This window comes from Lolium perenne, chromosome 7 (genome assembly GCF_019359855.2).
Source record: "Lolium perenne isolate Kyuss_39 chromosome 7, Kyuss_2.0, whole genome shotgun sequence".
NCBI classification, from domain to species: Eukaryota; Viridiplantae; Streptophyta; class Magnoliopsida; order Poales; family Poaceae; genus Lolium; species Lolium perenne.
Window position 1 is genome coordinate 91,032,301 of NC_067250.2, and position 24,944 is coordinate 91,057,244.

General features: G+C 45.4%; 2 protein-coding genes across 3 annotated transcripts; both read right to left on the minus strand.

Annotated features, from left to right (window-relative positions):
* Window positions 1-4,819: 4,819 nt before the first annotated feature.
* LOC127316685 (BTB/POZ and MATH domain-containing protein 2-like) lies at window positions 4,820-6,551 on the minus strand. Of its 2 annotated transcripts, none has more exons than XM_051347135.2 (2): window positions 6,356-6,551; window positions 4,820-6,209 (listed from the first exon to the last, which is right to left on the minus strand). In XM_051347135.2, coding segments are annotated over exons 1-2 (1,056 nt in total). In that variant the 5' UTR covers window positions 6,357-6,551; the 3' UTR covers window positions 4,820-5,154. The 2 variants fall into 2 exon arrangements, with proteins under 2 accessions (XP_051203095.1, XP_051203097.1); XM_051347137.2 differs by having other exon boundaries at window positions 4,820-6,218.
* A 398-nt stretch (window positions 6,552-6,949) lies between these two features.
* On the minus strand, window positions 6,950-10,365 carry LOC127316684 (uncharacterized). Its single transcript, XM_051347134.1, has 6 exons — window positions 10,096-10,365; window positions 8,935-9,017; window positions 8,307-8,393; window positions 8,020-8,168; window positions 7,707-7,838; window positions 6,950-7,397 (listed from the first exon to the last, which is right to left on the minus strand). Exons 1-6 carry the CDS (start codon window positions 10,223-10,225, stop codon window positions 7,208-7,210), a joined length of 771 nt encoding a protein of 256 aa, XP_051203094.1. The 5' UTR covers window positions 10,226-10,365; the 3' UTR covers window positions 6,950-7,207.
* Window positions 10,366-24,944: the final 14,579 nt, after the last annotated feature.

A 24,944-nucleotide genomic window follows, 5' to 3' on the forward strand; every position in this document is an offset into this window, starting at 1 on the left:
GTGAGGAGGATCGACAGGAAGCGCTTTGATTCCATGGTCATCAGCGCGGCTTGGACGATCTGGAAGCAGCGAAATGCGAGGGCGTTCGCAAATGAGAGGGAGCAGAAGACTGTGGACCAAATGGTGATCCAGATCAGAGATGATTTCCACCTTTGGAAGAGGGCCAAGAGAGGAGGGAGGCTAGATATAGCGAGAGAGTAGGCTTAGGCGGAGGGAGGGTGGCGTGCGTGTGTTCACAGCACCTTGGTGTTGTTCTTGTAATTTGGTTTGCTCTTTCTTCTATAAAGATAAGGCACGTTTTCCACGTGCTCTCGAAAAAAAAGATAGCAGCGCATCCAGAATAGGACCTTAGAGCATCTCCAGTCGTCCCCAAACCGTTCCCCAAAGCTATTTGGAACGTGCCGGACAAAAAAACGTTCCCAGCCACGTTTTCCAAACCCGTTTTTTGTCTGGCGCGGCCTGATACGGTGTCTGGCGCCCCGAGTCTGTCCCCGCCCCACAGGGGACGCTCCGGACACACCGGACACAACGAAAAGCGAGGCGAGGCGTGACGGGACCGACGCGTCAGCGGCTCGGAAGCCTAAAACTCCGTCGTCTACCTTTGGTCAAGCGACGTTAATGGCGTCCCAATTTTGCTAGTCGACGCAGGGACACGTCTCGTCGTGCATGGCCGCGTGGCCATCTGCGCCGACGTTATTGCGTGCAACCACCCGATGCCGCCGCTGTACATTAAGAGGCCCTGCGGTTCACCCCAATCTCTCGCCGCTCCCAAATCTTCTCCTCGCCGCCCCCAGATCTTCTCCTCGCCGTTCCAAGCAATGTCGTCGTCCTCCCGCAAGATCGCCGCGGTGAACGGCTTCGGCCGCGACAGCCTCACCGTGAAGAAGGCGTGGGCGCTGTACCACGCGGGATATCCCATCCCGCCGGACATGCGCCTGCCAAGCTACGGCGGCTGGAAGATGGCCGTGAACGGCATAGGCGTCCCGCCGCCGGGCACGAAGCGCTGGAAGGACGCCATCAGGGCCCAGCGGGCTGAACTCGACGCCGAGGACCGGGCCGATCCGACCTGGGCGGCCAAAAACAATGACGCCTGGTGGGGCACCTACTTCCAGGCGAAGTACGACATGGAGATGCGCAGCACCACCGGCCTCGTCGGCGGGCCGAACAGCTGGAACAGGGAAGGGCGCACCCTATTCTGGGGCGTTCCGGGGTGCACCCTGCATAATGTCATCCACAGCATCCACAACGGTGCTCCAAGGTTGGAGGCACTGTCCTCACCACCACGTACCGTCTCCCGCAGCGCAATGGTAGCCGAGGAGGACGTACTCGTCCTCCTCCAACTCTTCCTCCTCAGGACCGGCCCGATCGACGCCGTCCTCGTCGTACCACTCCGCGCCATACACCATCCCCAATCGCGTGGTGAAGGAGGAGCCGGCGACGCCCGTCAATCCGAGGCGCGGCGGCAGCGGCAGCCGGCGTCAGCAAGAGAGGCGCGGCGGCGCCCTCCTCATCCCCGAAGTTGGAGGTGAAGGAGGAGCAGGACGACGAGGAATCGTTGAAGGCGACGCTATTGGCGGAGTACGAGCGGTAGTAGCGGCTCATCGCCAGCAGCGACGACCCCGAGGACTGCCCAGGGCTGCGAGTGGCGTACTTGGCGTCGCTGAACGACAAGGACGCCTAGAGGGGCGACCTCGACACGGTGATCGTCATGTCCATCCGCGACACCGTCAAGCCGCTCGTGGACCTCACCGACGACGGCGAGGCAGGACCAAGCGGCCTGGTGAAGGACGAGCCCGTCGACGAGCCCAACGAGCGCGTCAAGCAGGAGGTCATCACCGACGACATGTACAACTTACACCAGTACTACGACGCCTCCGGCCGCCGCAAGTACTTCTAGATTAGGTTTAGTTTAAATTTAGTCGAATCTATGTAATATATGCCAAGTTTGGATGAATTTAATCGAATCTCTCTCAAGTTTAAAGTTTCCGAAATTTTGTTTGGGGGGCGACATCCTCCAAACGCGGCACGAACAAAACACGTTCCTCAAACGTCAGTCCGTGCCTGGATTTTCGATCTAACCTGGCAACGGTGTGCACGAATTGTTTTGGTATTCTTCTCCTCTGTTATTTATTACCTGGGTTAGATTTTCTGGTCAACTGAATGTATTTACCCGAGTAAGCGTTTAGTCCATCAACTAATTGTCTCAAATACAGTTTGAAACCTGTACTAAACGTCCTACGTAACAGAGTATACACAAACGTTCAGCCTTCAACTCTTCACCATGTTACTAGTATTCACGAAGGCCACACTTAGCTAATTGATCAGAGGGAACGCCTAAAGGCAAAACGCAGAGAATATCAAAGATTTCCTAAAAAAGATGATATCACAGATAGAATAGCCAGTGCAGAGACAGGGGTGATTCCTCAAAAAATTGCCAAATATGCATCTCAAACCAACACATTCAGAACAGGACCTTTATGTTCTAGCTCTTTCGTCAGGAGTTTGACCAAATACATAGAATAAAATACGAACTACAATAATACAAAATATTCATGACAGTAAATGGAAGCAAACCCATAAATCATATAATTTATTATAGATGACATCCCAAGTAAATGCATATAAATGGACAGCAGATTTATGGGGCTCTTCATACGGCTCCTTCGTGTTGAAATCCTTTGAGTAAGTTGTAACTTTGTCTGTTTTCTTGCATAAACAAAAACACAAGATTCAGAGAAACTTTCAAATGCATTGTTAGGATGGCTATCACACAGTTCTTGCACCTAATAAGAAAAATGCACAAATGTGTGTTCTACGCGAATTACAGAAGCTGTGAAGTGTTGCTTAAAGAACATCCGGGCAAGAAGAGTTCAAACTAAGCAGACGATGTACCCTAGAATTTTGGAGCTCAAACATGCTTGCATTTATATAGTACTTAATACTTATGGAGCTAAGACTACATATAGCTAGATAATTATACATCAGCATAGAAAAAAGTGAAGATCTTAGAAGCTTCAGGGCAGGACATGTCCAAGAGAAGAAAAGAAAAACACAAATGGGCTGCTAATTCAGCACATCACTAACTTTGCATCCGGGTAGTCTTAAGTTTGAAAAGCAGATGTTGCTCACCACCTGAACTATACACATGTAGATGGATCACACTGTATTATGTCCTAACCCTCTTTCTAAGTTCAGCAGTAATTGATGAGAATTTCAGAACCAACAATGCATAGCCATTAGTGAACACTGCCTCCTTGAAATTTTCCTCCACTGCCAAGAAGTCAATGCACTTGCTCTTCAATTAAGGACATTTGTATGTTTCGGCGCAACATAAGGTAGTAGAAACTGTATCTATCGACACCTTATCCAACAACTATTGTGCACACATAAGCTTCAGCCTGTCTAGTGAAACTGGCAACATGTTTTTCTACCAAAATTAATTAATTCTCATGAAGTGTAAAGAGGTGATAATAAGACATAATGCATTGTACACGTTATAGCTATTGTCTTCTCTAGATGACGTGAAGAGCTAAGGGAAGACATGACTTCCAGGGGGGGAGCTGGAGAAAAATTACCATGATGCACAAGTGCACAACTTAGACATCGAGCTTGAATTTTGGACCTGATGCACCAATACTTGTAGACCCTGATGCCCTAGTTGCCTACACTAGCTAATTGCTAGTAAAAAAAAGTATTTTGACCCTCCGCCCCTGGTGACTTCTCTACCATTGTACATACCCTAATGTCCTACGAAACAGAATTTACTAACACGAACGTTTAGCCTCACCATGTTACCATTCACCGAAGCCACAGCTAGCTAAGTGGTAATCAGCGGGAACACAACAATGCAAAGATTGGAGTGATTCCACTTAAAACCAGGTGTAACTCCGAAAGCGATTTTGCAGGCATATGCATTACTTTGCAAGGATGAGCCTTCATGTACACGTGCATGAATTGCCATCGCTGTGTCACATACTCACATTGTTCTGGTACCGACTGAAGTTGAATGCCTCTCCTGGGACACCAAGCTGGAGTTCATCAATAATTTCAGCAGATGATATGCCATTCCTTGATTCCCGAGGCTTGTTTATAAAGAAATAACAAAGCTAGCATGCGTTCAAGATCCAGTACATTGAGGCAAAATTCACATAAATTGGAGTATATGTCAATCCAACAATACAGTCAAAGCTTTTAACTATCCAAAATATGTTGTATATGATATGAAAAATAATACTTTTTCAAGCTGCTACTTGATGAACCCCTTTAAGTGAGCTGTAACTTTGTCTGTTCAAAGAACAGTAACCCTTTGCTTCACTACAGTTGCCTTCATCAAAATATCATACAAGTACCTGCGATAAGAGATACACCCTCCTACCCAAAATACACGGCGTATAAATTTAGTGAAAGGTCACGAAGCCTGACCAAATATATAAAGAGAAAAAATATTAAAAACTACAATAATAGGATACATTCATGACGGTAAATGGATGCAAACCCATAATCACATAATTTTCTACATATGCCATCCCAAGTAATTGCATATCCATGGACAACAGATTTATGGAGATCTTGCCATGGCTTTGTTTTTTCTGTTATATGTTAGAAAATGGGATATTTGATCATTTGCAGCACTTTTCTTTGAAATCCACTTTTCAGCTGATTTGTGATGAAATCCTTTGAGTAAGTTGCAAAGTTGTCTGTTTTCTTGCATCAACAAGAACCTAAGATTCAGAGAAACTATCTAATCCCATTGTCAGGATGGATATCACGCCGTTCTTTCACCTAATAAAAAAATGCACAAATGGGTGTAGTACGCGAATTAAAGAAAGCGTTGCTTAAGGGACATCCAGGCAAGTAGAATTCACACTGAAGTATGCAGACGAAGTACCCTAGAATTTTGGCGGATCAACATAACTAAGACATTCTGATCTCCAAGCCTCCAACATGCTTGCATATAAGACATATATATAGTACTTATGGAGCTAAGACTACAGACAGCTAGATAGTTATGCATCAGCATAGAAAAATTATATATCTTAGAAGCTCCAGGACAGGACACAATACTAACTTTGTATCTGGGTTGTCTTACGCTTGAAAAGATAGCAGATGTCACTCACCACCTGAACTATACACATGCAGATGAATCTCATTGTATTATGTCCTAACCCTCTTTCTCAGCTCAGCAGTAATTGATGGGAATTTCAGAACCAACAGTGCATAACCATCAGTGAACACGGCCTCCTGGAAATTTTCCTGCACCGCCAAGAAGTCAATGCACTTGCTCTTCAACTCGGGACAGTTGTATGTTTCTGCGCAAGCTAAGGTAGTAGCAACTGTATCTGTTGACACCATATCCAACAACTTTTGGGCACACATAAGCTTCAGCCTGTCTAGTGCATATCGATCGGCCGCAGCAAGTAGATCCTGAAGTATCTCAGCGGAAGAGTCCCCAAGCTCATCTTCTCCAGGCAACGTATCAGTGTATATGAACCGAAGCATAACTTTGAATGTTGCAGGCGCAATTTCTTGGAGCGTGATGGATGTCATCGTGGCCTCCGCCATGGGGCCGAAGAGCTCGGCTCTGAAGACCGGTGAGCGGGCAGCAAGCACTGCACGGTGAGCGTGGAAGGTCTGGCCGTCGATGGTGAATGACACATCCATCCCGTCCGTGTGATCTAGCAAACGGCCAAAATGGATCCCAATGTCAGGCGGCGGCACGGGAATAGGGCTGTCATCTATGACCATGATGCCACACACAAATGTAATGTGTCCCTGTGTTACATAGTCATTCTCCAGCATAGTTCTGTCGACAAACTGACTCCATCCCCAGTCAACATCATCATCATCATCGGCATCGCTGTCACCATCGATTGGGAATTCATGAACGCATGACCTTGTTGTAGCCGTGGTACACGGTTGGTCATCCTTGTCCATCAAGAAGGCCTCGAAGATTGCCTTGACTCTTCTGTTTCTGCTCATGTGCTTGAGGAATATGGAGAGATACTTGCCCTTGTGTGCCTTATGTGACCCACGCGGGTAGCACTCAATCCTCCAGTTGTGTCCCCCGACGGAGAGGACGTCGGAGTGCACGGCCTTGCCGATGGGAAGCTGCTTGGTTTGCTCGTAGTCTATTCTGAACTGAACAGAAGAACCCAACATGGTGGTCATGGTCTGCGCCTCCGGCCCGGTCTTCCTAGCTTTCTTCATCACTGAACAAACTGTTAAGTAAATTAAAGAGCAAATTTTACCACCAAATTGACAATAAAAACAAATTTCTTCAGTTTTTTTCTAAGACAAGGACACCCTGAGTCCCTGACCCTAACGATTTGTTGAGGAAGAACGAGAGGGTACTCACTGGCTTGCTAGCGGCGGCTGTCCTGCTAGTGGACTGGTGGTGGAGATCGGTGCTGAGGCACCGCCGCCCGCTCCTCCGCAAGTTTGCCGTCCGCTCGTCCCCTGCTCTGCTCAGCCACCGGTCGGCCGTCGCCACGCTAGCTCCTAGGGTTCTGTCTTCTGTTGATGCGGCCGCCGAGTGGCCGAAGCTCTATCCCTTTTACTTCGTGGGGAAGCTGTATCACTTAACTGGGCCAGACTGGGCCAGTTTTGATCCGCACTCAACCCAGAACAAGCTGAACGGGCTCCCCTAAAAGTTCCAGGATGTTTGATTTAGAATTTACAATTTTACCTGATTACAATGAGCACGATTTGTTCTTGAATTCTTCTGCTCTGTTACTTGTTACCCGAGTTTTAGAATTTTCTGAATGAACCTACCTTCCTAAAAATTGGTCCCTAAATTATCCAATTTAGATTTCGCTGAACGTCTATGTAACGGAACATATGAATTCAGTCATTCAACGAGGCCACAGCTAGCTAATTCATGATCAGCAGGAAGGCAACATTTGCACAACGGACTGGATATCATAGATAGTCGATAGAGACCAAATGCACATATTAGAGTGGTTCCTCTGAAAATTGCCAAATATTCATGTCAAACCAACGCTTTCAGATCAGGTCCTTAGTTTTAAAGCTGATCATGTTCAGACTCAACGTCGGTAAGGAGCTAGCAAATACCAATTGTCTATGCCTCTACAAAGTCAGCACATCAACTATGGTAACCGTTTTCCTTCTTTCGTCAAGTAAAACCAGGCACAACTCGGATAGCGATTTTTCAGAGACATAAGCACTACTTCGCAAGAATGGGATGAATCTAAGCCTTCACATGCTCGCGGATGAATTGCTCGACTGCTGAAACATTGCCAGTGAGACCGGCACCTTCAGCAACTGTCACATTGTTCTGGCATTGGCTGAAGTTGAACGCCTCTCCAGGGACACCAAGCTGGACTTCGTCGGTGATGTCAGCAGATGATATGGCATTCCTTGATTCCCGAAGCTTGTTCCTACAGAAATAACAAAGTCAGCACACGTTGAGCCCATGTAAAATATGAGATTAGGCACCTAGTCAGTGCAAATGCTCATACAGATCTTAATTAAATGAGTTATGAAATGGCCTCAGTTATTCCAGGATCAATAAACTACAAACAGGACACATATGTAAACATCTTTTTGCACCATAGGCAAAAGTAGGAGTAGGATACTTTCAAGATGCAGTAAATTGAGGCAAAATTCAAATAATTTAGTATATGCAAACCCAGTAGTGCATTCAAAGTTTCTAACTGTCTAAATATATTATATGAAAAGAAACATACACTTCTTTTTCGAGCTGCTTCTTGATGAACTCCTTTGAGTGAGCTGTAACTTTGTCTGTCTTGTTGCAGAAAATCAGAACAGGAATCCTTTTCTTCACTACAGTTGCCTTTGTCAAAATGTCATACAAGTACCTATGAAACAAACCCAATTTACCAACTGCATCATACAGTGAAACATTCTGCTATATGTTTGAATGTGAATTAACCTCTTAAGCACCCTCTTAGTTTTGATCAAGCATGTAATGGAGTCAATAGTTAAATAAAGCAGAAACTGTAGATATTTCTGAGAACAGAAATGAAGTCAGAAAATTACTCTGCAGCAGCTTGCATGCTAGAAAGGAAATCCTGAGCATCAACAACAAAAACAACTCCAGCTGCCTGAGGCAGCAACTCATCAAGCTTAGGTTTCAGCCTTGCATGACCAGGAACATCAACAACATGAACAGGTTTCACTTTGCCATTCTGCAGGGAGAACAGAGCAAAGCCAAATAATAAGTCTTGCAGCAATGAAGCACCAGTATCTGAATACATAATGATGGCATCTGGTTTATATTTATATCAAGATGCAGCAAGGATCCATCTCCATCAAAATTGACTAACCCTTTCAAGTTCTGAATGCAGCACAAACGTATCATTGTTATGTTCCATTGATGTCACGGTTCCTTGATGTGATGATCCATCACGAAGCTAAGAGGAAGAGAAAGGACGAATTAGCACAACACAAAAGACGACGTGAGGCAGCCTGTTTGCTTGCTTCATGGATAATATAACTACAGATGGAAATAACCAAAAGGAGAAGAGGAAATAGAAAATAGTATTGGTTCGTCACATTAATTTCATGCAGGCATACCCTACAATATATGAGACCATACAGTAAATCAAGGTTACAAGGCAAGACACACAACAGATAACACTTCACAAATCACAGTAGAAAAAGCTAGATTAGTCTTTTTCTAGTCTACCAAACCATAATGTGTGGGAAGAAACATAAATAGGAGCAGATTGCAAGCCTACTCCCTAACTTCTACAACTTGGCAACTTAGAAAGACACAAAACTAGCAATCAAATTTGCAAACCTAAATATCCATGGTTATTACTCTGGTCTAATTCTATGTTTCAAGATAATCCACCAGAATTTGAAAAGCTGTATCACTAAACGGGTAAGAGAGACTTGCCACAAAACAAAGGGAGCATGTACGGAACTGGAGCGGTTAGAGTAGATAATTACCTGGTAGAAAAGAATAGTTTTACCACTCCCACTAAGCCCAGATAGCACTATGGTGTTGGACTTCGAGGATTTCAAACAAGAAGCTGTTTACAAAAAACAAACATGCACTGCTCGTCAGTGACTGCACATACAGAACCAGTGAACTTACAATAGAAGTTACAGCCACAAAAGCAGGAAGCTTAGCAAGCAACACAACCCAACACCATATTTTAGGCCCGCCGTGATATAAACTAAGGTAATAAGTGCTAATGCTACACCTTTGAACATAATTTATCTCCAGATACAAACCCCAACCCCTTTTGCTTGTTTTAACATGACACATAGTATCATATTATTGTCTCTGCCAGATGCTTTGATGCTTATAAGAACTACTACCTCTGTCCATTTTTAGATGTCAAAAATTTGTTTAAATTCAAATGTATCTAGACATTTTTTAGGCATAGATACTTCCAAATTTAGACGAACCACTGGACATCTATTAACGGACGGGGCGGGGGGGGGGGGGGGGGGGGTTAATAATTTTAACATCCCACAGTAGTAAATTTTTACAAGGTGCACTTCCAAATTTCAAATATAAAGTCAAAATCAGCTCAAGTCTGAACACTAACTGACAATTTCAAGGGCCCTGCATCCATTCTGAGCCGACGGTTTACAGAGAAGCAGGGATACTATTCCAAACATAACAGTTCATCACAGCATATAGGGAAAAATGCTAGTGCATCCATACTATACATAATGTTGTTTATCCAAACAAATAAACAGGCAACTACAACGTGCTGCCCCAGTTGAGCTGAATCGCGCAGAGTATGGACCGGTTCTCAGTTTGATTCATGCCATGGACTCAACTACGCTTCAATCATATCTGAAGATACTGGCATTACACTAGAGCTAACTACACAACTGTTCATCCACCACAACTAGTAGACTATTCGTCAAAAACGACAGCTCATAGCTACACATGAAACTCACAGCATCAAGCAGGACCCACGCCAGTTCCCGGTGCTAAATCACTTCATCTATGAGCTACTTCAGGACTGAATCTGCCCGTGCCCTTGAATTTAGGGCAGCGTGGGCCACATGAAAACGAACGAACGCAGCAGCGCCTCAGAGAGTACGGAGCAAGGGCACGCTGCGGGGAGGAGCTTAGGTTGCGCGCATCACCTGCGAGGAGCACCAGAACCGTGAGGGCGATGACGGCGACGGCGACGTAAATCTGCTCCGGGGGCTGCTGGCGGATCCAGCGCTCGGCCTGGCCCGCCCACGCCTCGGCCTGGTTGAGCCACTCGTCCATGGCCGCGCGGAGGGCGAGCGGGGAGGAGGAGCGGCGGCGGGGCGGCGGGATCTAGGAGCGGCGGAGTGGACGGGGAGCGGGAACGGCGAGGAGGAAGGTGGAAGAGCAGGAGGAGGCGAGGAGGGATGAGTTGGAAAGAGATCACGATGCGATGCGTGGGCACGAAGGCTCTTGTTGGGTCGTCACGTGAATCGTGATGGAGGAGCCAGCAAGGAAGTCGGCCCGGCCCATGCTACACAGGCTGGCTTCACGGAACCCAGGTTTGATGACAAAATTTGATCGTTTAGAGATCATTCCAAATTGATGTTTTGCCATGTAAAAAAACAATTTGATGTTTTGCCAGATTCTTTTTGGACGGGTCTAGGGAGCAATCGGTGTCTCGTTAGTGCTAGCCAGCTATCACTCCAAAAAAGGAAAGTGCCCCCCCCCCCCCCCTCCCCCTCCCCGCTAGACCGACCCAAAAGGGAATCAAATCCCGACCGGCCCACCCCTCATCCTCCATCCCTGATTAGTTCCCTCCCCTCCTAGCCGCACGCTCCCCACTCCTCCCGAGCCTCCTTTTTCTCTCTTCTTCCTCCCCAAGCATGCAACTCTTTTCTCTCTTTCCATCAGATATACATTGCAATTTCTTCAAGAAACTCACATGCTGCTTTGACTAGTTGAATGCTCGTGCGTTGCTACGGGTTCTCCAGTTTTTTTTCAATCTCTTATTGTACTTCATAGTTACCCAACACCAGCTGAAGTCTATAAATCTAAAAAAAAAATTGTCGTTTTATTGGTATTGTTAGAGGAATATTGCTTTTGTAAAGCTCACTCGCACAATAATATCAATGAGCACCCTCGCTAAGAATTTGGTAGCTTGGAATAACATTTATAAAATCATGAATGATAAGTTCTCGTATTATGAAATGCTACAAATATGATATGAACATTTTAGCTCACCCAATACCAGCTTTTGTGTTCTCCTTGTCCTTGTCACTTTGCACATGCACCTCGTGGGCAGAAAAATATTTGTTGATATCATGAACTGAATCCACAAACAAAGTCATCGAACCAAATGATAGAAGAGATTAAAGTGGATTACCAAAAAGAACGGAGGGGGAGAACATCGCTTGTGTGTGTCATGCTCATCTCCACTCTCTCACTACTATGTTGGAATCGAGCAGATGACATTGCTATGAACCAAATAAAAACATTGTCATCTAAATACAATACAACATCTAATGCATAGTTCATAAGACGCTTCTAAAATAATATCACCATTGTCATGATTTTTAAAAAGGTTACAATTTCTAAACGAGCATCAGAGCACCTATTTCTAACCTATTTGTGGTAGAATAAATTCTACAATTCCTTGCCAGTACCTCGATCATACACTAATCAGGTGGAAAATCATGTTCAGAATGGTAGAAGAAACACTGTGAAGTGCATCATACACAATAGTTCATCCCATGATAAGACAATAGAAGCTCTAAATTACCACCTGAAATACATGTGCCTTCTTTCTTGATGCCATTTGCATTATTAGTTGGATCTGAAAGATTACCTCCCAGGTGGCCACATTGCCCAATACGTGTGTGTTCAGAAAAAAACTGCAGTACCAACTGAAGCAAATAATGAAACGATTCAAATAGGAAATAGCTAAATTCCAAAGATAGACCGGATGTGCATACGCGGATGAGGAAGAGAACAAAGTCGGTCTCACATAGGTCTCAATCACTGCTTCGTTATGCCTCATGCCAGACAAACAAGTGTTCAGAAACCCCAAAGGCAATACACTTAAATAGAACTTTGATACAGACATATGGCCCTGGTGAGTACAAGAGAGAGATATTAATCAGAGAAACATGTCAATGCATTCCCCAATAGAAGCAGGGATTAAAGGGCATCGTAACTTGAAGCATAGATATAGGCAAATAAACATCAGACAACCTGTCAGTAATGGAATACCTAAGTCAGTTCGTGGCACATTATTTTTGTGGTTGAGCTGTACGTTAACTTTAACCTACTCCGACTATAATATGGAAAATTGGAGAATTTGCTGGTCGTGGTTACTTTTTTTTCCAAACCAAAATGAAGTGGCAAGTCAAGACAATAGTACTGAAATATATACTTGATTTTTTTACCATGAACAGATATAACACATATAGATGACCTACTTGGCTACATAAATAGCACAGAGCACCAATGCTTGAAATAGTTTAAATACACTATATCAACGAACAACTTGTAAGTAACTAATAAAAATATATCAGTCAATTTAAATATTATATACAATTTGTAAGTAACTTTAACATCGTTGTATGACTGAAGAGGCTAATAATTTTCTCACAAAACTCTAAATCCTAAGAAGCATGAAGCACACAAAAGTCTAAATCTGCTCCTACAAATATATGGGTACCGACAACCATATTCGAGCAACATATTCTCATGGATCCAGTGTCACCTCTGAAGATAACAACCTTAACATCAGCAAGGCCAGCTATTATTTTAAATGAAATCCATAAATAACATCAACTTGTAACCAAGCAAAAAGTATTTTAAAAAGGGGAAAGGAAATTAAGTACCTGTCGGCCTAGAGAGCGGTGCTCCTTTCGGCTGGCGGCCGGCTCATCCTCATAAATGCCGCCCTTGATGTCATGTCAAACTATGCGATGGCGGCTATGATCCCTGTAGGATAACGTTGCATAGAAAACAAAAAAATTCCTACCGCGAACACGCAATCCAAGCCAAGATGCAATCTAGAAGACGGTAGCAACGAGGGGGTATCGAGTCTCACCCTTGAAGAGATTCCAAAGCCTACAAGATGAGGCTCTTGTTGCTGTGGTAGACGTTCACTTGCCGCTTGCAAAAACGCGTAGAAGATCTTGATCACGATCGCTTCCGGTGCCACGAACGGGCAGCACCTCCGTACTCGGTCACACGTTCGGTTGTTGATGAAGACGACGTCCACCTCCCGTTCCAGCGGGCAGCGGAAGTTGAAAGGATCGTATGCCGCACCTAGAGGGGGGGTGAATAGGTGCTAACCAATTTTTAGTTCTTTTTCAATTTAGGCTTGACACAAAAGGTAAATTCTCTAGATATGCAACTAAGTGAATTTACCTATATGACAAGGCAAACAACTAAGCAAGATATATCTAAGCAATATAGAGATAGAATAGGATAGAGGTAACCGAGAGTGGAGCACGCGATGACACGGAGATGATTCCCGTAGTTCCCTTCCTTTGCAAGAAGGTACGTCTACGTTTGGAGGAGTGTGGTTGCTACGAAAGCCAAACCAACAGCCACGAAGGCTTCACTCAGATCTCCGGTGAGCAACGCCACGAAGGCCTAGCCCACTTCCACTAAGGGATTTCCTCGAGGCGGAAACCGGGCCTTTACAAGGTTCTTGGGGCACACATCCACAACCAAATTGGAGGCTCCCAAATCTGTTACAACACAACAATCAACAACAATACATCAACACAAATCAACTAGGGAACCAAATAGGAACACTAGCATGAGATCCCTCAAACAAGAGAGGGGGAAATGAAGAACGCTTCGATGAGGATGTAGATCGGTGTCTTCTCCTTCGAATCTCCAAAGATCAAGAGCTTTGGTTGGGGGAGGAAGGAGATCTTGCAAATCTTGAGTTTCTTGAGGTGGCTCTAATGGAGGTGGCTTGGCAGATTTCTTGTGTAATGATTGAGCAAGCAACCAAGGTAGAAGAAGGGGGGTATTTATACCCCCCCCCCCCCTCAAAATTGAGCCGTTGCAGCTTCCGGGGGGGCGGATAATCCGGCCTAAGTAAGGGCCGGATAATCCGCCCCCCCGGATAATCCGGCCTTCGGGACAAAACCGTGACTTTATCCGGCCAAATATCCGGCCCTATGCCAGACTTGTTTTTCTTCCAGTCTTTAGCCAAAATCGAGGGGGCCGGATATTTCCAAAATATCCGGCCCGGATATTCCGGCCCTGGTACAATACCGGGACAATATCCGGGCAAATGTCCGGCCCCTATACTGCGCTGATTTTCCCTCGGAGACTTAGCCAAAATCAGGGGGCCGGATATTTCAACAATATCCGGCCCGGATTATCCGGCCTGGCCATCTTTTTGCTGTTAACTTTTGACAGACCGACCAAATCCAACACACATAAATATGAATCTATGTAATCCCTGTACCACTTAAACAAACATTAGTGTATCACATATATTGACATCAAACACACAAAACATAATGTGAGAGATGTTCTTTCAATCTCCCCCTTTTTGGTGTTTGATGACAATATACGGATTTGCAAGAGAATCACTATAGAGACAAGCATGATGGCAAAACATAGAGGCACTCCCCCTACATGTGTGCATATAAGTAATTTGCATTTGAATACAAATACACAACACATAGGAGTGAGTTGCCTCAACACAAGAGGTATCCAACATGAGCTCTAACACATAGACATCGACAAATATGAAGTTGAGATAGGATGTAAGAAATCATACCCATGTGTAGATATATAATACGGAGATATAGCATCACACATAATGTAATATCCTTGATCTCAACAAATAGAAATCCGAAAACCATAACAATGTCTCGCACCACATAGCACATAGTTTTGAACGACACACCAACAAACCAAATAGTTCAAATAAGAGGGAACACAAGCAATATAAGAATGATAAACGCATATGCTTGTGCCCAAACCATGCAAATCCCCGAGAATCCTAATAGAACACTTCTCCCCCTTTGGCATCGAGACGCCAAAAAGGGGACAAGCGCGATGCTACACGTCCCATGGGAATCACTCGGAGGCTTCTTCATCATCGGACGGGTATGCCGCTTCCTCTTCTTCCTCATCAGTGTCAGATGCATCCGGAGAGCGGCGAGAGGTGTTGGACCTTTGAAGGCAATCATCAAGATCACTCCATGGAACCTGTGCAGAGTGCCATCCACTGTAACCCTGGTGAGCTGGAGGCTGAGGCGGGGGTCCTTGATCACCACTGAGCTTGTGTAGAATAACCGCCTGAGTATGCTTAATCTCAGAACGCTCTCGGCTAGCTGCATAGTTCTCCTTATGGATCTCAATGTTCATGCAAAGGATGTGATGCTGAAACCAACTAAGCCGGCTCACTTGCTTCCTCATAGCCGGGACATCAGGATGACGAGCAGGAGCAAAACCACTAGAACGAGCATCACCCATGAAAGTGTCAGGTGCAGGTACAGCTGAAGAGACTGGCTTAAGCCTGTAGGCCTTCTTGACATTGTGCTTCACCAAAGGATACCCACTCAAATCTTCACCACTCAAAGCCACAGAGTTGTTGATGAGAAGCTGGATGTAGGGTGCATATGGTATGGTGGTCCGGGAGACCATGGCATCATGGATCTCATGGAAGATAAAGTCCATGACATCAAAAGTGTAGTTCCGTTCCTCATTAACATCACGAGCACACTTAAAGCTGAGGTGCATAAGGTCCACAAGGGCTCCCCGGAGAGCATCATCGTTACCACCACTTGGGCAAATGGTTGCCCGAAAGAACCGGAGCAACTGACTGTATATGGGAAGCAGCCCCTTAGCAAAACCAATTTTTCCCCGAGGTATAGAGATCCACAAGAGCATTCTTATCTGTCTGTTGTGGTCCATGAAGGCGACGACCCTCATCAACAGAACTCCAAGAATACCAGCAAATCGGCGCAGTGGCACCGCAGTTGAGTGGAGCCAGTCATCCATTCCATAGTGCGTTCCTCATCTTTCTTGATTGCCAAAGTGGCAAAGAATTGCTTCACCAAATCTGGGCTATAGTCACATTGAATCTTCATGATATCAAGCAAGCCCATCCTTCCAGCTACCCAGATTGCATCTTCAAAGTGATTGTTGACAGCCAGAATGTCCACATTGATAGCTTGCATGGGTCTCAGATTCTTCATGGGCTCATAGACATCCTTGTAGATGAACTCCTGCTCCATGCACCAGTATCTCCTGCCCTCTATCTCTTCATCCCTTGGAACATCTTCATACCAGTTCTTCATGCGGATAGCGGAATCAGCGATAGGGTCCATGGCCTTGTAGTTCTCCCTCACTTCCTTGTTCTTCCGCCTTGAAGCGACGGACTTGCGAGGTGCATTGGGTGCATACTCGTCACTAGATCGATCATGCCTTGAGCGTCTCCGACCACCCCGAGAAGCACCACCTGTGAGAAGCAATGGCGGGTAGCAAAGAGAAGGTAATGCTCATAAGTCATGTAAGATACAGTAATATACTCGAGAAACATGCTATAAGTCGGTACAAATCTAGACATGATAGATTGAAGCCAAAAACTGCAGCGGCGATGAAGCTCCAGGCCGGATAATCCGGGGTCCCCAGGGGGCGGATAATCCGGCCGGGCCGGATAATCCGGCCAGCGCGGGGGGCGGATAATCCGGCCCTGCGAAAGTTGCAGTTTTCCAATCAAAAGCTTGTCTAAGACTAGATCGGCCTCATAGCATGCAAGAGGAGTACACTACACGTGATTTGGAACAACTAGACACCAATTCCACCAAGAAAATAGCACATATAAAACACAACATCTAGGGTTAGAGATTGTGAATCATACCCACATCCATTGTGGAAACCGCTTGGAGGAGAAGGTAGCTAGGGAGGAGATGCACCCGATCCACCCAAGAACTCCGAGAGGGGGCGGACGGAGCGTCTCCGGCGAGGAGGAGGAGGTCCGGTGATCTTGAGAGGAGAAAGAGGAGAGAGAGGCGCGTGGGGGTGGTGTGAACCGTTCCCCCCCCCCCCCCCCCCGCGGCTTCGACCTCAACCCTTTCAAGATCTGCCCAGGCCGGATAATCCGGCCCTAGCTTAGGGCGGATAATCCGGCCGGGCCGGATTTTCCGGGGTCTCCTGGGGCCGGATTATCCGGGGTTCTGGAAAATTTCAGAATCACCGGGAATCCGGCCCATCTTTCGTTGGTTATTTGCATGACCCATATGTGATGCAATAAAGTATCACGTCACATATAAGGTGCAAATTTACCAATAAGATGGAGCAACCTAGATCATCCGACCGAAAAACCTCAAACTCCAAGTTTTTTACCAAACATGACAAATGAGCAAGATGGAAATGGCTTATAGGAGAGAGTAGGCTTAGGTTTTAGAAGATACAAACTGTAAATGGTACATGGTCACTCAAGTTTGCAAGATATGAGCAAATAAGGCCAAACTAGAGTGATTTCCCATAAGAACATGGAGTTGTCAAATAAAAGGCGATAAGATCCAAATAACTCCAACTCTTCACAAAGAAGAGTGTGGTGGCCTAGGCCACCATATATGAGTGTTGCGGCATGGCACCGCGAAGATATATCTTGGGTCCAAGCCACTACTCATCATTGAAGCTCACATATCAACATATGATATAAAGAGAATGATTTCTTAATGTTGGCATTATGGGGGGAGGGATAGCTCAATAATTTAAACCGCACTCCCCCTATCTCCATGCCCACATCTAAACCAAATAAAGTTTTGAGACGACGGTGTGTTTGCAAGATGGTCAAGCTATACTCCTTGAATCAATGATATTTAGCTCATTCCTCAAATAAGTGAACCTTGCTTCATCAAGAGGCTTCGTGAATATATCGGCAAGTTGATCCTTGGTAGGAACATAGATAAGCTCAATATCACCACGGGCAACATGATCCCTAATGAAATGATTCCGGATCTCAATATGCTTCGTTCTTGAATGTTGCACCGGATTATAGGCAATCTTGATGGCACTTTCATTGTCACATAAAAGAGGCACTTTGTCACAAATGACACCGTATTCCTTTAAAGTTTGCCTCATCCATAACAATTGAGTGCATCCACTTGCGGCGGCAACATATTCGGCTGGCGGTGGAGAGAGATATACAATTTTGCTTCTTAGATGACCAACACACCAAGGACCTACCAAGAAATTGGCAAGCCCGGAGGTTGATTTCCTATCATCCTTGTCTCCCGCCCAATCCGCATCGGTGTACCCATTGAGAATAAAACTTGAGCCTTTGGGGTACCAAATACCATATCTTGGGGTATCAACCAAATATCGAAAGATTCTCTTGAGAGCTATCATGTGGCTCTCCTTAGGAGAAGCTTGATACCTTGTACACACACCAACACTCAACACTATGTCCGGTCTAGATGCACAAAGGTAAAGCAAGGATCCAATCATGGAGCGATATACCTTTTGATCCACCTCTTTACCATTGGGATCAAGTGCAAGATGATATTTGGTAACCATAGGAGTGGCAACACCTTTCATCTCGGTCATCTTGAACCTCTTGAGCATGTCTTGGAGATATTTTGCTTGGTTGATGAAGGTTCCTCCTCTCAATTGCTTGATCTCAAAACCAAGAAAGAACTTCATCTCTCCCATCATAGACATCTCAAACCTATCGGTCATAAGCTTTGAGAATTCATCATTGAAAGCTTTGTTAGTAGAGCCAAAGATAATATCATCAACATATAATTGGCAAACGAAAAGCTCCCCATTGACCCTCTTAGTAAAAAGAGTGGGATCGATTAGCCCAACATCAAACCCACGGTCTACCAATAATTCCTTAAGGTGCTCATACCAAGCTCTAGGAGCTTGTTTGAGACCATAAAGAGCTTTATCGAGCTTGTAGACATGGTTAGGGAAGTTGAGATCCTCGAACCCCGGGGGTTGCTTAACATAAACCTCTTCATGTATAGGACCATTAAGAAATGCACTTTTCACATCCATTTGTTGTAACTTGAAGTTATGATGCGATGCATAAGCAAGAAGGATACGGATGGACTCAAGACGAGCCACAGGAGCATAGGTTTCTCCAAAGTCAATTCCCTCAACTTGAGAGAACCCTTGAGCCACCAATCTTGCCTTGTTCCTCACAACATTTCCAAACTCATCTTGCTTATTCTTGAATATCCATTTAGTGCCAATAACATTGCGGCACCCCTTTGGCTTCTCTACTAATGTCCACACTTTGTTGCGCTTGAAGTTGTTGAGTTCTTCGTGCATAGCTTCCAACCAATCCGAATCTTCAAGGGCTTCAAATACTTTCTTGGGTTCCACTAAGGAGATATAAGCACGATGGTTGCTAAAATTAGCCAATTGCCTTCTTGTGGAAACCTTTGCCCTTATATCACCAAGAACCTTATCATGAGTGTGATCACGAAGCTCAAGGTTCCTTTCTCTTCTTGCTAGACGACGGGCCTCGATCTCCTCCTTGGTTCTTCTTGGCCTTGGAGGTATCACTTGATCAACTTGATCTTTTGGGTCCCCGTCTTGACCTTCAACTTGAGCAACTACAATTTCTTGTGAGTGCTCAACATCATGTGCTTGATCTTCAACATCATTTGGTGCGGAGCAAATATCAAATGGATACTCATCGGAACCATCATGAATTCTTGGTTGATCTTGACCTTGATCTTGTCCTTGATCTTGTCCTTGATCTTGTCCTTGATCTTGCACACTAGAGGGAGGGTTTTGTTCTTGTTCTTGGGTTGGTGCATCATTTGCTTCACTTGATGGGGTTTGTTGATGTTGAGAAGATGAGGGCTCCACCGTGGTAGAGCATAGTCCTTCCCGAGACGCCACACCGTGTCCCTCAACGGGGCGGAAAAATCCCACACCCATTCTTACTATGGCATCTTGAGGTATTTCATCACCTGCACAAACATCAACTTGCCCCACTTGGGAGCCATCATTTTCTTCGAACCTCACACTACAAGATTCAATGATAATCCCGGAGGCTTTATCAAAGATTCTATAAGTGTGAGACTCGGCACCGTAACCAACAAATATACCCTCCAAAGCTTTAGGAGCAAATTTAGATAAACGAACTCCTTTGATTTTGTAGAAACACTTACACCCGAACACCTTGAAGTATGAGATATTAGGCTTGTTCCCGGTGAGTATTTCATATGGAGTCTTGATCAAGCCCTTGCGGAGATAGAGCCGGTTGGAGGAGTGACAAGCGGTGGAGATGGCTTCGGCCCAAAAGTTATAGCGGGATTTATACTCCGCCATCATAGACCTTGCCATATCCATAAGAGTCCGGTTCTTCCTCTCCGCAACACCATTTTGTTGAGGGGTGTAAGCAGCGGAATATTGATGACGAATCCCCTCATCACTAAGAAAATCATTGAGTGTGTAGTTCTTGAACTCGGAGCCGTTGTCACTTCTTATTGCCATAATGAGGAGGTTGTGTTGGCGTTGCACCTCGGTAGCAAAGTCAATGAATATTTGTTGAGTCTCATCTTTCGTCTTGAGAAAGTAGACCCAAGTGTATCTTGAGTAGTCATCGACAATCACCAAGCAATGTTTCTTCGCACCAAGACTTGCATGAGTAACGGGACCAAAGAGATCCACATGAAGGAGCTCCAAGATCGTCTTGGAAGAGATAATGGTCTTGCTTGGATGCGGAGAGTCATGCATTTTGCCTTCAACACAAGCCCTACAAACACGATCTTTGGCAAAAGACACATTTTCCATTAGTCCCACAATATGGTTCCCCTTGTGAAGACTTTGCAAAGTTCTCATGTTGACATGGGCTAGGCGGCGATGCCACAACCAACCCACGTCCGCCTTTCCGAATAGGCACATCGCACTTGTCGTGGTGGTCCCCGAAAAGTCCACCACATACAACTTGTGTTCGCGATACCCAACGAATGCGACTTTTAGAGTGTTGCTCCACAAGAGGACCACAATATCTTTATCAATAAAGACGGCGAAACCCATCTTGCCAAGGGCGGAAACGGAAAGCAAATTGTAACCAAGGGTTTTGACAAGCATGACATCCACAAGAGTAATGTTGTGTGCAACCACAACCTTGCCAAAACCCAATACCTCGGATGTAGAATTATCGCCAAAGGAGACGGTGATATTATTTATGTTGGGCCTCAACTCATTGACGAGGTTCTTGCCGCCGGTCATATGACTTGTACATCCACTATCAAGTACCCATTTTGAACCTCCGGCGGCATAGTCCTACATGAGATCAATTCTTGGATTTAGGTACCCATTTTTCAATGGGTCCACTTTTGTTAGCAACAAGGGTCTTTGGAACCCAAATAGACCAAGCAACATAACCATCATATGGACCAACATATTTAGCATAAACATCACCATAATAATCTTTAAAGAGAACATAGTGAGGGTTATCTATTCCCGCACCATCATCATTAATGGTGTTGCCCTTTCGGGGTTCACCATTATCTTTCTCATGTGCGGGCTTGGTCTTTTTCTTGTTTGCCTTTTTAGCCTTGGTATTAAAACCAAGTCCCTCCTTCCCATTGTTTGACCTTTGCTTACTCAAAAGGTCATCCAAGGAAAGTTTACTTTGGGGAGAGGAGGTCCTAGCAAGTTCATCTTTCAACCTAGCATTTTCCTCAATTATATTTGCATGATCACATGAAGGAGTAGAGGTACTAGGTATGTCATATGAAGCAAGCCTAATTTGAAGTTGCTCATAAGACTCGGAGAGGAGAGAGTATTCACTCTTCAAGGCTTTGTGAGCCTTGTCTAGTTCATCTAGATCCTTCACAAGTTTCTCATGATCAACACCAAATTTGGCCTTTTCCTTTATAAGCACTTTAGTCTTAGCTCTAGCAAGATCTCTAGCTTTAGTGAGCTTGTTAAGTTTCTCTTGAGGTTCTTCAAGACTTTCTAGCTTCTCTTCAAGAGATGCTATGGTTTCTTGACATTCCTCAAGAGCATTTTTAAGAGCATGTATTTCTAGAGAGTCTTCTCTCTCTATTTGGCACTTTTTCTCAAGAGTAGCATTTAGTTGAGCCATACGAACCATGAGACTTGAAACATGCTTCTTAGTGTTACCTTGTAGGCTACTAATGAACTCATCAAACTCTAGCATCTCTTGTTTCACTTTTAGACTAGCGGGGTCAACCCCTAGATCATTAGCAATGTTAGGCATAGAGGGGTTAGGAGATGATACCTCGGAAGATTTAGCCATGAGGCAACTTTCTTCCTCCACATGAATGACCTCATTGGGAGATTCGCTTGTTGATGAAGAGTTAGTAGCGAGGGAGGCAAGGGCAACCAATCCATTTGAGGTTGCATCTTCTTCATCATCAACATCTTCATCTCCGGAGGTGTACTCTTCTTGAGTTGATAGCACAATTGATGTGTCCAAGGTGGACCTTGCTATGAAGCAATGTGCATTCTTGCGTTGAGGGTTCTCATTGGGTGAATCAAAGAGAGAGGAAGAGGGAATGTTGGTGGTGACAATGGCGGCCACTTCTCTTGAGCTTTCCTCTTCATCATCATCACTAGCACTTGCAATCTCATCGGAAGAGTATTCTTCATTAGCCACTAGCACAATCCTTGAGGGCCTCTTGCCCTTCTTGTTCTTGTTGTAGAATTTCTTGTTGAGGGGCTTTGAATATTTGCCCTTTGAGTCTTTGCTCTTGTCCTTGGGGATGAGCCTTCCACCATGAGTCTCCCTATTCTCATAGGGACATTCGGCAATGAAATGGCGCTTGTCATTGCAATTGTAGCAAGATCTTGTTCTTGGCCCCGAGCTTGAGGGACCCCTTGAGTTGTTTCTCTTGATGTTGTCCTCCTTGGCCTTGGAAGGATCAATCCAAAAGGTGTTTGCATGGAATGCCATGTGGTCATGGTAGTGGTGTTCCAAGTCTTCCGGATAGGTCATGCTCCAAGATGCCCTATAAGATTCTTGAGGAATCACTTCTTGCACGGGGTTGACCACCAAGGCAAGGTTGGACCCTTTTGTCATCCCAATGGCACGATTGCGGGAATCATGAGAGTTTTCCTCAAGGACCTTGAGAGCTTGCATCTCGTGCACGGCTTGTTGAGAGGTGAGAGAGGCATAGCATTCTCTTCCGACAAGAGTCTTGACATCAATAGGCTCGAACGGCATCATGCACTCAATGTACTTGTCCTTGATCCAAGAGTCATTAATGTGAGAGGCACCAACAATCCGGAAGGCGTCGGCAACGGTGAGAAGTCTTCCATACATGTCTTCATGATCTTCATCCGGAAGCCTCATGAATCCTTTGGCTTTATTCCGAAGAGCATTATACTTGTTTCTTCTTGTGCTCTCGCTTCCAATGCAACTCGCGGCCAAAGCATCCCAAGCATCCTTGGCGGTGGTGAAATGCCGAACACGAGTCAACTCCTTTGTCCCCACGGCGGTTTGAATCATGTGCAAGGCGGTGTTGTTGAGTTGACTATCAACCGCTTCTCTTCTAGTCAACTTCTTGGGGTTGTAAGGATTGAAGCCTTCCTCGATGATTCTCCAAAGTTCATTGGAGGCACTGCGAACATGAGAGCTAAACTCAAATTGCCAAGTATCGTAATCATTAACGGAAAACTTAGGTGGGTCGCCCCGGATGTTTATATGAGGATGGGGAACCGGTATATCGGGTGATTGGAAAGGTGGAGGTACTCGATTGTAGCTCTCACTTCCACTAGTTCCCTTGGGAGATGCAATGGGGGGTTTGTCAGTGTTTGAGTTATCACCATCCATGGGTGTGGTAGCGGAGGGTAATACCGAAGTATCACCCTCTACAACCGCATCCGTGATATTAACCTCTATGGTGGGAGCCACGGGACGGAGAGGAGCCAAAAGCTCGGAAATCATTTTTCTCATGCTTTCCATTTGAGCATCCATGGATGATTTCAACGAGTTGATATCCTCCATGGTGACCGGCCTAGTCTCCCCTTCCGATGGTCCATCGTCCGGCATACTCTTAGGTGGTTAAGCCCGAAATAAGAGCCGAGGCTCTGATACCAATTGAAAGGATCGTATGCCGCACCTAGAGGGGGGGTGAATAGGTGCTAACCAATTTTTAGTTCTTTTTCAATTTAGGCTTGACACAAAAGGTAAATTCTCTAGATATGCAACTAAGTGAATTTACCTATATGACAAGGCAAACAACTAAGCAAGATATATCTAAGCAATATAGAGATAGAATAGGATAGAGGTAACCGAGAGTGGAGCACGCGATGACACGGAGATGATTCCCGTAGTTCCCTTCCTTTGCAAGAAGGTACGTCTACGTTTGGAGGAGTGTGGTTGCTACGAAAGCCAAACCAACAGCCACGAAGGCTTCACTCAGATCTCCGGTGAGCAACGCCACGAAGGCCTAGCCCACTTCCACTAAGGGATTTCCTCGAGGCGGAAACCGGGCCTTTACAAGGTTCTTGGGGCACACATCCACAACCAAATTGGAGGCTCCCAAATCTGTTACAACACAACAATCAACAACAATACATCAACACAAATCAACTAGGGAACCAAATAGGAACACTAGCATGAGATCCCTCAAACAAGAGAGGGGGAAATGAAGAACGCTTCGATGAGGATGTAGATCGGTGTCTTCTCCTTCGAATCTCCAAAGATCAAGAGCTTTGGTTGGGGGAGGAAGGAGATCTTGCAAATCTTGAGTTTCTTGAGGTGGCTCTAATGGAGGTGGCTTGGCAGATTTCTTGTGTAATGATTGAGCAAGCAACCAAGGTAGAAGAAGGGGGGTATTTATACCCCCCCCCCCCCCTCAAAATTGAGCCGTTGCAGCTTCCGGGGGGCCGGATAATCCGGCCTAAGTAAGGGCCGGATAATCCGCCCCCCCCGGATAATCCGGCCTTCGGGACAAAACCGTGACTTTATCCGGCCAAATATCTGGCCCTATGCCAGACTTGTTTTTCTTCCAGTCCTTAGCCAAAATCGAGGGGGCCGGATATTTCCAAAATATCTGGCCCGGAT